Below are 12,616 nucleotides of genomic sequence, written 5' to 3' on the forward strand. Positions count from 1 at the left end.
GTAAGTTCTGCTAACCACCCGTTCCTGGTGTCATTACATGGAACCTTCCAGACGGAGTCTCACCTGTTCTACGTCATGGAATATCTACCTGGAGGAGACATGTTTGACTTCATAAGATCAGTGGAACTAGAAGAACCTGACGTCATGTAAGTAGAATGGGAATCACCTTAATTCTTGCACATATTATCTTATATATAAAAAAAAAATTAAAGTAACTGAATTTTATATTTTCTCTATTCAGGTTTTACACCGCATGCGTTGTCCTTGGCCTGGAGGCATTACATCAGCTTGGCATTGTCCATAGGTAAGCATTAATAACACTAAAATCATCTTTATTTCCAGATGGAGCTGATAACACTACTAAGAACACTGCTAATCTATCTTGTAGCACTGTAATAATTTGCTTGCTGTTATTATAAGGATTATATATGTATAACTACTAAACTATTGACTTGGTTTTAATTCAGAGATCTGAAGCTGGAGAATTTGCTGTTGGACCGGGATGGCTACCTTAAGATCGTAGACTTCGGCCTCAGCAAAGACAGTAAGTGTTGCTTATAATTCTGGAGCATACAGGGGATAAGATCAGATTATTAGGTATTATTACATTTAGATATAGTGTTATATGTAAGTGGCATAAACAGATCTGAGTGGGTGTGTAGTTTGGAAGCAAGCAGTTGAGGAAAGTCCCTCATTACTTTACATTAGGGTCCCAGGTTGCAGTTTCCTCACAGTGTTTCTTGTGTTTAAGGATTTGGATACAGCGACCGCACGAACACCGTGTGCGGAACAAGAACATACATGGCCCCGGAGATCTATATGAAACTTGGATACGGCATGGCCGCTGACTGGTGGGCCCTAGGAATAACTATTTATGTTATGCTCCTGTATGAGGTAAGCACAATTCCTATATTATAAACTTACATTGGGGAATCATTGCTATTGGCATTTTATAATGTGACTCATTATAATCTCCATATTTACAAGCATAACTACCTATACTCTCAGAAATTATATATCATGAATATTACTGTTTGGCTTCCCTTTATCATTTATATAAGAAATACCCCCATGGTGCTGTACTAAGAAATGGTATCTGTATGACCAGCTGCACATGAGAGATGTAGTTCAGTACAGAGCCTGCACTAAGTTGGTATTGCAACAAATCTTTTAGTTGTTTCACTAAAGGAATAATTATTCACTTTCTCAGTTACCATTCAACAACAAGGATCCGGTTGAGCAAATGAAAAGCATCCTCTATGATGACATCATATTCCCGGAAGACCTATCAGAGGATGCCTGTACTCTAATACAAGAAGTAAGTTGGAAAATTGCTTGTATTTCCTGGGTGGATACTCTCCCAGAAGAATAATAAAATAGACATAAGAATTAAAAACATTAATGAGTTAATAACAATGTTTGATTTCTTTTTGTAGCTGTTAGAGAAAGATCCTGAATTTCGCCTCGGTTCGGGTGACGCCGGGGCTGAAATGATTAAAGAGCACCCCTTCTTTAGAGTAAGTTTCTATTCTATTTATTTTGATTTACAGACAGAAAAGCACTAATGAATATTGATAAATTCTTCATGTTTAATGTAATTTCAGCTTTACTTTTCTGTACTTTTTGGACCAGATACTCATTGTGAAATATCACCTGTCTTTTAGGATATGGACTGGGACCATCTGTTACAGCGAAGAATTACGGCTCCATATGTACTGGGCAACGAAGACCTGGAGAGCCAAGAGAACCCTGGATGCCAAGCTCCAGCACTGCCACCAACTGCTGCAAGGATTCCATCAGAGCTGCAAGAGGCATTCAGAGGATTCTGAAAGAACATCAGTTACCGCTGAAGGAACATCTGATAAGTAGACGGAATAGATGGGGAGGGTGGAGGGCCAGTCCATATCCATATAAGAAGTCCATTCATATAAAGTGATGCTCAGGTGTCCCACCTCAGTAATCTCTGACTGATTAGGCTAATATAGGAATAGTCTTCTCACACTTTGTATAATATTCTAAAACCTCACCTGTATAACAGGCAAGTAAGATCTAGTGGCAAGGTGAGAAACAGTGTATTTAGTTAGTTAGGGATTTTCTTTGCCTAAAATGTTCCTTAGGTTATGGATAGCACTGGGTAGTAGCCAATTGAGGTATTAGGTAACACACAGGGCCCCTAATAATTTGTGGTGTGTGATGATCATGATAATTCATCTTGCCTACCGATGATTTCATCTCTCCTTCTGATGCCACAAAGTTATTTTTTCACTAATGCCTCATAAGCTGCCATTGTTATCTGTATTTCTAGGAAACATTTTAGATTTTACTAGTTTTTTGTAAAGTGATTTTTGCTCGATTTTTTGTTTGCAGTTGTAAAAAGAAAGCAATGGTTTGCTGGTAGATTGGGCCAGTTTGCATTTTAATACTATATGATATTTGTAGCATTTTTATTTATTATGAATAGTAATTAGTACTGTGCTGAAGTCATAGCTGAGATGCTTGGAGAGAAACAGGGAACTTGATTGAACTGACAAAGTACTGAGGCTACCTTTATTTCTGGCAGCAAATATTTTGTTTTTAGCCGCCGAGCGCCACAGCTGCAAAAAACCGAATGTCTACACGAACATCGAGCACGATTAGACTTGGCGTCACCTCTTTAGCAAATGCCACAAGCTTTGTAGTTGGCATCTCAAATACTCACCTTTCAGAGCAGTGAAGTACAGATTAAACTAAAGGGTCGAAAGATGCTCCACTAAACAGATACACGTAAGTAAAATATATTTGGGGCTAAATTGGGCATTTTCTTCTCCAGTTATTGCAGTTTTGGGGAGAAATTTTAATTTGTTTGTTTTTTTCATTTCAGGCCAAAGCACAGAGAACTGTGTCCACAATTCTGCATGGCATGGCATCTCCAAATAGCTGCAGGTGTGCACTTTCAAGGAATATATAGTTTGTGGGGGTATTTTACAAGTAAGGGGGATGTTTAGACTGAAAATCTGCTAGGAGTGCACCTAGAGCACAGCCCCAAATTTGGCTATTGCCCCAGTTTTAGGGTGTTTGGTGGGTGTGAGTTTAGGTGCATCCATGCACGTGTGGAATCATTTTGTTCAGAAGAAGCGGCAGATTGATATTTAACAGGTTTCTTTTTAGTTTAATATATCTGTAAATTCAGTATATAAGTAGTTAAGTTAAATTTATTGGCACAGTTAACCAATGGAGGTTAGTAATGTAATTGTGATACTAAATATGGGGCTCTCACTGTCGGGGAGCAGTGAGCATTTCTAATTTGTTAGATTTAGTCTTTGCACACTATTTCCCCCTGCCCTGTAGCAGCAACTGGTTAATTTGCTTTATTAAATATAAAATATATCATTAAATCACCTACAATGTCAATTTAATTATTAGGCTCCTTATACCAGCACTTTAGTTGCCCTTTAGATTTAAATCCTTCTTTGATTCTGTTTCTTAGATGTGAGACACAGATGTGAGACAGAGAGTTGCAACAGTCAAAAGAAATCTTATTCCGTGATGAAGATCATAGATTGTATAATGAATATTGTACCAAACACTCATCGGAGTCTGTGTAAAGAAAGAAGCCTGTACCCCACCTGCAAACCGCCACCCACTTTTCCTCCCCTAATAGGCACCATTTCATACATAACTTGTTTGTTCTGCTCACTTTATGTATATTATAATACAAATAAAAAATCTTGCTTTTCAAGAATATCATCTGTGTATTGATTAAAGATCTTGGATGGAGATATTGGCATCGGTCATTGGCCAATGGAAGGTCAGAGAGAAGCAATAAGGGAATGATGTGCCATGTTTGCCTGTTGCTATGGATTTGTGGCTTAGCGCCTGCATATGGGTTGCTCATAAATTTTATTAAAAATGTTCATCTCCCAATAACAGGGCAACACAGAGGGGCCAAAGTATTGGCACAGACTGACACAGAGGGGAGAGGCCAAGATGCTACTCTGCAGCTCAGAGTCCAGCAGAAGTGCAGTGAGTGAAGGTGGAAGTCAAATAAAAAGGAAAAAGAAATTAATTTCCCAAAAAGATTAACCCCTGCCCTGATATATTATTTGAGTGATTTTAATATTGAGAGCAGGGCATAGAGCATAGAGAAAATGTACTCTCAATGGAGGTGTGACAATTTGCTGGGGAACTCTATACACTGTTTTTATGCCTCCCTTTTCAGCATTAAACGTATGAATAGGATTTGTGCTGAACACTTTTAACCTAATGTTTATTTAGACATATCTGGGATTTTAAGAAACTGAAACCACTTTCACTTGCTAACATTTGTTTTTACTGCTTTACTTCTTGGTTTTGCAGTCACAGTGGCCCCAAAAATGTTAGCTTAAATTGAAATTTAATGTCAATCATTGTTAAGGTTCCCATACTTGGGCCGATTCTAGCTGCCGATACCGGTCCGTTAGACCGATTCGGCAGCTAATCGGCCCATGTAGGGCACTACCGACGGGCCTGCCAGACCAATATCTGGCCTTAAATTGGGCAGGTTAAAAAATCTAGTCGGATCGGGGACCGCATCAGCTGATTGATGCAGTACCCGAACCGACTTTGCCTATACCCGCTGTAATATGGGGTGATATCACTCCAACTTGCAGTGCAGCAGTAAAGTGTGACTGAAGTTTATATTTAGGACAAGTCACAAGTGTTGCACCCTGAGAAATGAAGAATATGGCAAGCTCCATGTGAAGCCACATGTGAAATTTAAAAATTAAATATAAAATAATCTCAGTGCAGGATTCTGTTGGAGCAGCCCTATTAACTGATGCGTTTTGAAAAAACATGTCTTCCCATGACAGTATTCTGTATCCCTTATGCAGTGAGGGTTAAGCCCAGGAATAAATGGAAGTGCCAGGTCATTTTGACATCTCCAATGCTTCCAGTGCCAACCATAGTGCCCAAAGGCAGGGCATGTTGGGTTTCTTCCACTGACGCAAAGTATTTGTATGTTTTCATGGTATTAATGTAGGATGTGTGAAGCTTTGCATCTTGTAACCATTATGACTTATATTTAATTTCCAGCCTTTAGGCCTCAGTGTGCCTACTGCATAGGGCATTGTGCAAATAACTGCAGGCCTCTGTGCCTAAATATGGGGAAAAGGCTTAATTTTTATTTAAAAAAATAATTGTAATAATCATTTGAGAGATGGCAATGACGATATGGGTCAGTCAAAGAATCTGGTTCCTGAGTGTCACAGAGGCACTAAGTTGGCCATCCTAAGCCCCTGATTTTGTTGAGATTACGGGAGAGAGGTGGCAGTGAGTTGAGCAGGTGAGTAGAGATGCCCTCACACACATTATTTCCAGCTGGATATAGTGCATTTCAAGGGTTAAAATGCTGGTTAGTGCATTACATGCAGGAAAGGTTTTGGCCCTGCCTACAAATTCTGAATTTAGTGCATTCCTACTGTTACTACAGATTGTATGGTATTTTCCCTGGAGAGTTATGTATCTTTAATTACAGCTCCTTAATTATTGTACTGTGTGTTGGTTTGAGCTATTAGTAGCATTACTCAATGCCATTACTGGAAAGTGATCCACAACAATTTGTTGTCACTAATTTTCCCCTGCAAGTTGCTATGGGCTGAAGAGCCCTCAAAGTAATGGAATGAATTCTGCTATTATTGGCTAAAGAAGAACTATAGGGTTGATTCACTAAAGTGTTATCGAATGCTTTTTTGCATTGAAATTGACACGTTGCATCAAATACTGCACGAAAATGTTTTAAGTCTTTGCGACTTAAATAACACAAACAGCATTGCGTCTAAATTAACGCAAGTATCCTTTTAGTGAATCGCGTGTTAAGACGTGAAAAATTAGACGCAATAAAATTTTTAGCGCATGCTATAAATAGCACACGTTTTAACACACCTTAGTGAATCAGCCCTAATGACTGCTACAATAATGTTTCCATGTATCTGTAACCTGGACCTCAAAGAGAGTTTAGTTGGAATATTTTCTGTGTGTTTTGTACGGGTGATAGCATTAAATCCTCCTGAATCCTCTTGTTTCAGGCTCCTGTATATATTTTCAGTTGTGTGGAAGAAAGGACAGCGCAAAGACCCTATGCCTAATCCTAAAACCACCAGCCTTGGGGGATTCTCCTCTTCAGAGGTAAAGGAACCCAATATAGGTATAGGATCCCTTATCTGGAAACCCATTATGCAGAAAGTTCCAAATTACAGAAAGGCCATCTCCCATAGACTCAACTATAAGCAAATAATTCTAATTTTTAAAAATGATTTCCTTTTTCTCTGTAATAATAAAACAGTACCTGTACTTGATCCCAACTAAGATATAATTACCCCTTATTGGGGGCAGAACAGCCCTATTGGGTTTATTTAATGGTTAAATGATTCCCTTTTCTCTGTAATAATAAAACAGTACCTGTACTTGATCCCAACTAAGATATAATTACCCCTTATTGGGGGCAGAACAGCCCTATTGGGTTTATTTAATGGTTAAATGATTCCCTTTTCTCTGTAATAATAAAACAGTACCTGTACTTGATCCCAACTAAGATATAATTACCCCTTATTGGAGGCAGAACAGCCCTATTGGGTTTATTTAATGGTTAAATGATTCCCTTTTCTCTGTAATAATAAAACAGTACCTGTACTTGATCCCAACTAAGATGTAATTACCCCTTATTGGAGGCAGAACAGCCCTATTGGGTTTATTTAATGGTTAAATGATTCCCTTTTCTCTGTAATAATAAAACAGTACCTGTACTTGATCCCAACTAAGATATAATTACCCCTTATTGGGGGCAGAACAGTCCTATTGGGTTTAATTAATGTTTTATTGATTTCTTAGAAGACTTAAGGTATGAAGATCCAAATGACGGAAAGACCCCTTATTTGGAATACCGCTGGTCCTCAGCATTCTGGTCCTATACCTGTAATGCTATTTTAAGCATAGTATTAATTAGCACTCCTACGAAGGTCTGCTTACAACTCCTTGAGCTTGGTACCCAGAGTCTTTATCCTGTGTTCATTTCTTGTGTAGCACTTGGCTTTGGTTTGCTGTGTCAGCCCAATGCTGATTCCCTATAAACGTATTCATGTCTGGATGTTTCAGCAGCAGGTTTCATAAAAGATGCCCCTTTCCTGAGATTCTGTACCAGGGACGGGCATTGATTTAATTTAATTAATCCTTATTGGAGGCAAAACAATCCTATTGGGTTTATTCAACATTTAAATGATTTTTGACAGAGTAAAGGTAGGGAGATCCAAATTATGGAAAGATCCCTTATCTGGAAAACCCCAGGTCCCGAGCATTCTGGATAACAGGTCCCATACCTGTATTGCCCTGCAAAAAAAAAAACCCTTCTATGAAAACCACAAGAGGGTGCTTTCCCGTTTGTATCAGAAATTGTAAGACTAAGAAATGAGTGTATTTGTATTTAGGGATAACGTATAAAAATAAAACTCCTGGGGTTGCTGCAGCAATAGAGCTAACGGCTCAGTAACTAAAAGTAAGCACATTTGCTAAGTGTGTTAGTGGGTTTTAATTATCACCTTAGATCCTGTTTTATAGGGACCCCTTTCCCTTTTCTCCAGATGTATGTGAAACAGATCATCTATCCCAAGGTTTGGTAGATATTGGCCCTAAGCAGGTTTTGCTGCTAAGCCAAGTTCCTTCTAGCTATGCTGCTGCTCTCCTCTTTTAGTAGTAAAGAAACCCATTATTTAGGAACAATTTCATTTACTGGTCAAAATTAAAAAGGGAATATTGAGCATCATGACAGCTCTAAATGAACTCTACTGAGCAAGATGTCCTAATTTTGCTACTGCCATATCAGCTGACGCTACAGGGATGATTATTACATTCTGATGCTAATTGTACTGGTTTCAGAGCTGCCATGTAGTAACTATTAATTACTAATCAGCCTTATATTGTAACATTTATATTCTATATATACAGTATATTGTGAGTTGGTCCCTAAGCTCAGTAAGTGACAGCAGCACGGAGCATGTGCAGGGAATCAGTGGAAAAGAAGATGGGGGGCTACTGGGGCATCTTTGGGGCACAGATCATTCCTGCTAAAGGGCTGTGGTTGCCTTGGGCTGGTACAGAAGCCCAAAACATAAAGTAAAATATTTTAGCCTACTTCTTTAGTTAAGCTCCAGTTCTCCTTTAAGGTGTGTGCAGCCTTATGCACACATTGCTTTGACTTTTGGATCAGTTTTCTATCTTGGCCCTACCTTTTCCCACACCGCAACTGGGATACTCTCAATATTTTTGGCACACTCCAGCCATGCTTTTATGTGATTCTCCTATTGTGCCACGTCCCATACAGGCCAGTGTTATACAAAGCTCGTGACTGCCCCATACCAACAGTGAAGTACAGTGCTGCTATCACCATGCTATGGGACTGGTTAAGGGAATGGGCATCTGATTAAAACAGAAGGATGAACGTATGTTAAAATACAGGGATATACTGCTAGAGAACCTGTTTAAGTTGCTAATAACTAAAGCTCGGCAAAGGTTCCTCACAGGCACAAGGCCAAAGTAACACTGGAGCGAGTCAGTCAGAAAGGCAAATGTCCCACAATGGTTCAGCCACAGCCCTCATTCCAGTCTAAACAACGTGCAGAAAATCTGTTTGGAAGAATGGGCTAAAATAACTCCGAGTGTCCCAAATACCTTTGCAATGTGCTCTGTGTGCACAATGTCTAGGCACAGTTACACTCACTTACAGACTGGAGGCTGATTTATGCTCAGCTTAACTTACCTCAGAGAAGAAAAGCCTTGATTAAATGAAGAATGTTGAATTAAGGAAGTAATGTTGGGTTTTTTTTATGAGTTCAAGGTACATTATACTGTATGTTTAATTATGTGAGTCAGTAATCCGCAAAGTCTGAGAAATGTTCTATAATTACTACTGTACTGCATGTGTAAATGTTGTCTGAGACACAAATCACATCTCTGATTACCTACAACATAATAATTGGATTTCCCGGCTGCTAACTGACCTTCCTGCCTCCCACATTACTGTATAAGCAAAGATTCTCACTTTAGACAATTATACTTTTTACTTTTAAATCGTAATTATAGTTTAATCTTCTGCAACCATGAGTAGGCCTGCTCTAAAAGACCCTTTGTTTTATAATAGATATTTGACTATGAAGCAGGCATCAGTATTAATGTAGAAAAATCAAGGCTAAAGGAGAGGGAAACGATACTTTGGTGGTTGCCATTTGGTGGTATTTCTGCAGAAGTTCTTTGGATCGATCTTGCTTCCTCTGCTCTTTTCTCCAGGGCGCGGGCATTCACTTGCACTAGAGTGAGAAATCCGGCTTTTTGTTTCTAAGTTCAGCTTTCACTCTTCTGCGCCTGCCTGGACCATATCAAAACAAACAGAAGAATCCAGAGAGGTGCACTAAGATTCTTCTTCAGAAATACCCGGAGCCGAGTAACACTTGCCCAGGGTATCAAGTAAGCAATTTATATAACTGGGGGGTGTCTAACATTTTGGCATCCCCAGTGATTTAAACTTTAGCTCTTCTTTAATGACAGGAAATTCAAGACCTCATTCAAGTCCGAACTATATGGAAGTTAACGCTCTTTTATGTGAACTACCACAAGCTTTTCACCACAATGTGATCTACTGTATATGGACTCATTAAACGAGGTCTTGAATTTCCTGTCATTAAAGAAGAGCTAAAGTTTAAATCACTGAGGGTGCCAAAATAACTTCAGGTCTTGCATTTTAAAATGTGAGTTTAATATAAGTCTGAGGTAATGTGTATTGCTTAATACTGCTGGGCAACATTTTTTATGATGAAAAATGGTTGTTGAAACCTAAATTATTTGTAATAGCTGTAGGATAGGGCAATAAAGCAATTTAGTTGAATTGTGTTAAAATTGTCAATATTAAAAGCAAAAGGACTTGGCTACAAGAAGAGAATAAAGATGTGAGATAGGGAGGTGCCACGGAACAAGTAAAAGGAATAGAGATTTCCCCTACTTAGTAAAAAGATTTCACTTAATACAGGTATGGGATCTATTATCTGGAAACCTGTTATCCAAAAAGCTCCAAATTATAGGAAGGCCATCTCCCATAGACTCCATAATAAGAAAATAATTTGAATTTTTTAAAAATTATTTCCTTTTTCTCTGTAATAATAAAACAGTACCTGTACTTGATCCCATCTAAGATATAATTAACCCTTATTGGGGGCAGAACAGCCCTATTGGGTTTATTTAATGGTTAAATGATTCCCTTTTCTCTGTAACAATAAAACAGTACCTGTACTTGATCCCAACTAAGATATAATTACCCCTTATTGGGGGCAGAACAGCCCTATTGGGTTTATTTAATGGTTAAATGATTCCCTTTTCTCTGTAATAATAAAACAGTACCTGTACTTGATCCCATCTAAGATATAATTAAACCTTACTGGAGGCAAAACAATCCTATTGGGTTGTTTAATGTTTACATTTTTTTTAGTAGTCTTAAGGTATGGAGATTCAGAAACGGAAAGATCCCTTATCCAGAAAACCCTAGGTCCCAAATATTCAGATAACAGGTCCCATACCTGTAGTAAATGTCATTTAAAAGCAAAGTTTAGCTGACTCCAAGTTAGGAGAGTTTTTTTTCTAAAGAAGAGCTAATCGTGCTGGATTTTATATACCTCTAAAGTAGTCATTTTATCAGCCTAAGCACATTTATGCCCAGGCTGCCGACAGAAGAGCAAAAAACAAAATGACAACAAAGTGTCTGTGGGCGCCTCTGCAGCTTCCTAATGGATATGTGTTTGTCAAAAGTGTCTCTGAAGATTTAGCTCTTGTGATTGAATAAATTCTGATTTGTGCCTCAGCTGTCATTATCCATTGCACTGCCCTTGTTTGCTGATGCTCCTTCCTTGGCTCTATCTAGTCTCAGTGTATATTAACATTTAGAGGTCTGCAAAGTCCACCCAATCCATGACTCCAAAGGCAGCAATTGTAAGTGGTTCTATACCTTTAAATTAACTTTAAGCATGATGTAGAGAATTATATTCTGAGACAATATGCAACTGACTTGAATTTTTTATTATTTGTGGGTTTTGAGTAATTTAGCTTGTTGTTCAGCAGCTCTCCAGTTCTAATTTGTAGCAGCTATCTTGTCACTAGGGTCCTAATTATCCTAGAAACCAGGCATGCATTTGAATGAGAAAATGAAATATTCACACGAAAGGGCTGAATAGAAAGATGACTAATAAAAGCAGCAATAACAATTAAACTAGCCTCACGGAGCATTTGTTTTTTAGATGTTGGGGTCAGTGACCCCCCATTTGAAAGCTGGAAACTGTGAGAAGAAGTAGGCAAATTCAAACACTATAAATATTAAAAGAAAACTGGAAAGTTGCAGTTACATACTGAAAGTTAGTATAAAGGCAAAATACAATTGAAACTTTAATGGTCACAGGGTGGTTTATGGTCACAAAAGGGTTGTGTACTTTTTCCATCTGAAATCCCATGGGTGCAGGTGCTTTCCACTGAAGTTACTAGGAGTCTATACAAGCTGTTTAGTTTGTTATTGGTGGAAAATGTGTGTTTAGTTTGTTATTGGTGGAAAATGTGTGTTTAGTTTGTTATTGGTGGAAAATGTGTGTTTAGTTTGTTATTGGTGCTCTCCCCACCAGCGGGGAAAACGTGCCAAGTGACAATAAGCTTTAAGAGCCATTCTCCTCTCCTACTGAACTGAGACCGATCCTGACCTGGGATTTTATACTGCAAAGATATTCTTTTGTATTGCTTAGAAAAACAGGGCGCTACAAATGCTCTGCTGACATTTTTTCATTCATAAGCAATGTAGAAATTTTCTATAGATTTCTGAATGTGTAAGAGTAATTGTAATGTCTGTAAGGGTGCTTACCATGGGTGAGGCCTGAGTGTTGCTTATACAAAGCTTCTGAAAAAGGGTGAGATCCTGTGGACATATCTTTATGTAAACTATGGTTGTATACAGAGATTGATTTACAGTCACTGCAAGCAGCATAGCAAGTAGAATATAGGTACAGGTAGGAATCATATCATACAAGGAAGAAATGCTTTGTGATATCAGTAACCTACACTCTGATTTCATGGATTTACAAATTTTTATTTTACAACTTTATTGGAAGCAGGGCTGTAATTGCAACCTTGGGGAGACCACAACTCCAAAGGTTCTTTTCTTGTGAGCACCACACTGCCATGTTTAAGTATTTCCCAGGGGTTGCTTGCATCATTCCTAGTCACACACAGTCATTCAGATTTGCAAATTGCTAAACCCCATTAACTTGCATTGTGATTATCTGTGTACCTAAAGTTGGCCATAAGTGTAAGGGCTCTGGTACACGGGGAGATTAGTCGCCCGCGGCAAAACTCCCTGCTCGCGGGCGACTAATCTCCCCGAGTTGCCTTCCCCCTGCCATCCCACTGGCGAACATGTAAGTCGGCGGCGGGATGGCAGACGCGGCGGCGCGATTTCGCCGGCGACTTACATGTTCGCCGGTGGGATGGCAGGGGGAAGGCAACTCGGGGAGATTAGTCGCCCGTGAGCAGGGAGTTTTGCCGCGGGCGACTAATCTCCCCGTGTACCAGAGCCCTAAAGAGC

General features: G+C 39.0%; 1 protein-coding gene and 1 long non-coding RNA gene across 2 annotated transcripts; both read left to right on the top strand.

The window, feature by feature from the left end:
* The first annotated feature begins 1,080 nt into the window (after window positions 1-1,080).
* On the top strand, window positions 1,081-2,846 carry LOC116408769 (serine/threonine-protein kinase N2-like). Its single transcript, XM_031896617.1, has 3 exons — window positions 1,081-1,318; window positions 1,437-1,517; window positions 1,665-2,846. The coding sequence occupies exons 1-3, from the start codon at window positions 1,244-1,246 to the stop codon at window positions 1,827-1,829; spliced, it is 321 nt and encodes a 106-aa protein (XP_031752477.1). The 5' UTR covers window positions 1,081-1,243; the 3' UTR covers window positions 1,830-2,846.
* Window positions 2,847-2,880: 34 nt separating this feature from the next.
* On the top strand, window positions 2,881-3,723 carry LOC116408770. Its single transcript, XR_004221217.1, has 2 exons — window positions 2,881-2,922; window positions 3,467-3,723. It is a non-coding gene; the product is annotated as an uncharacterized LOC116408770 (long non-coding RNA).
* Window positions 3,724-12,616: the final 8,893 nt, after the last annotated feature.

The sequence above is a fragment of the Xenopus tropicalis genome, chromosome 2 (genome assembly GCF_000004195.4).
Source record: "Xenopus tropicalis strain Nigerian chromosome 2, UCB_Xtro_10.0, whole genome shotgun sequence".
NCBI classification, from domain to species: domain Eukaryota; kingdom Metazoa; phylum Chordata; class Amphibia; order Anura; family Pipidae; genus Xenopus; species Xenopus tropicalis.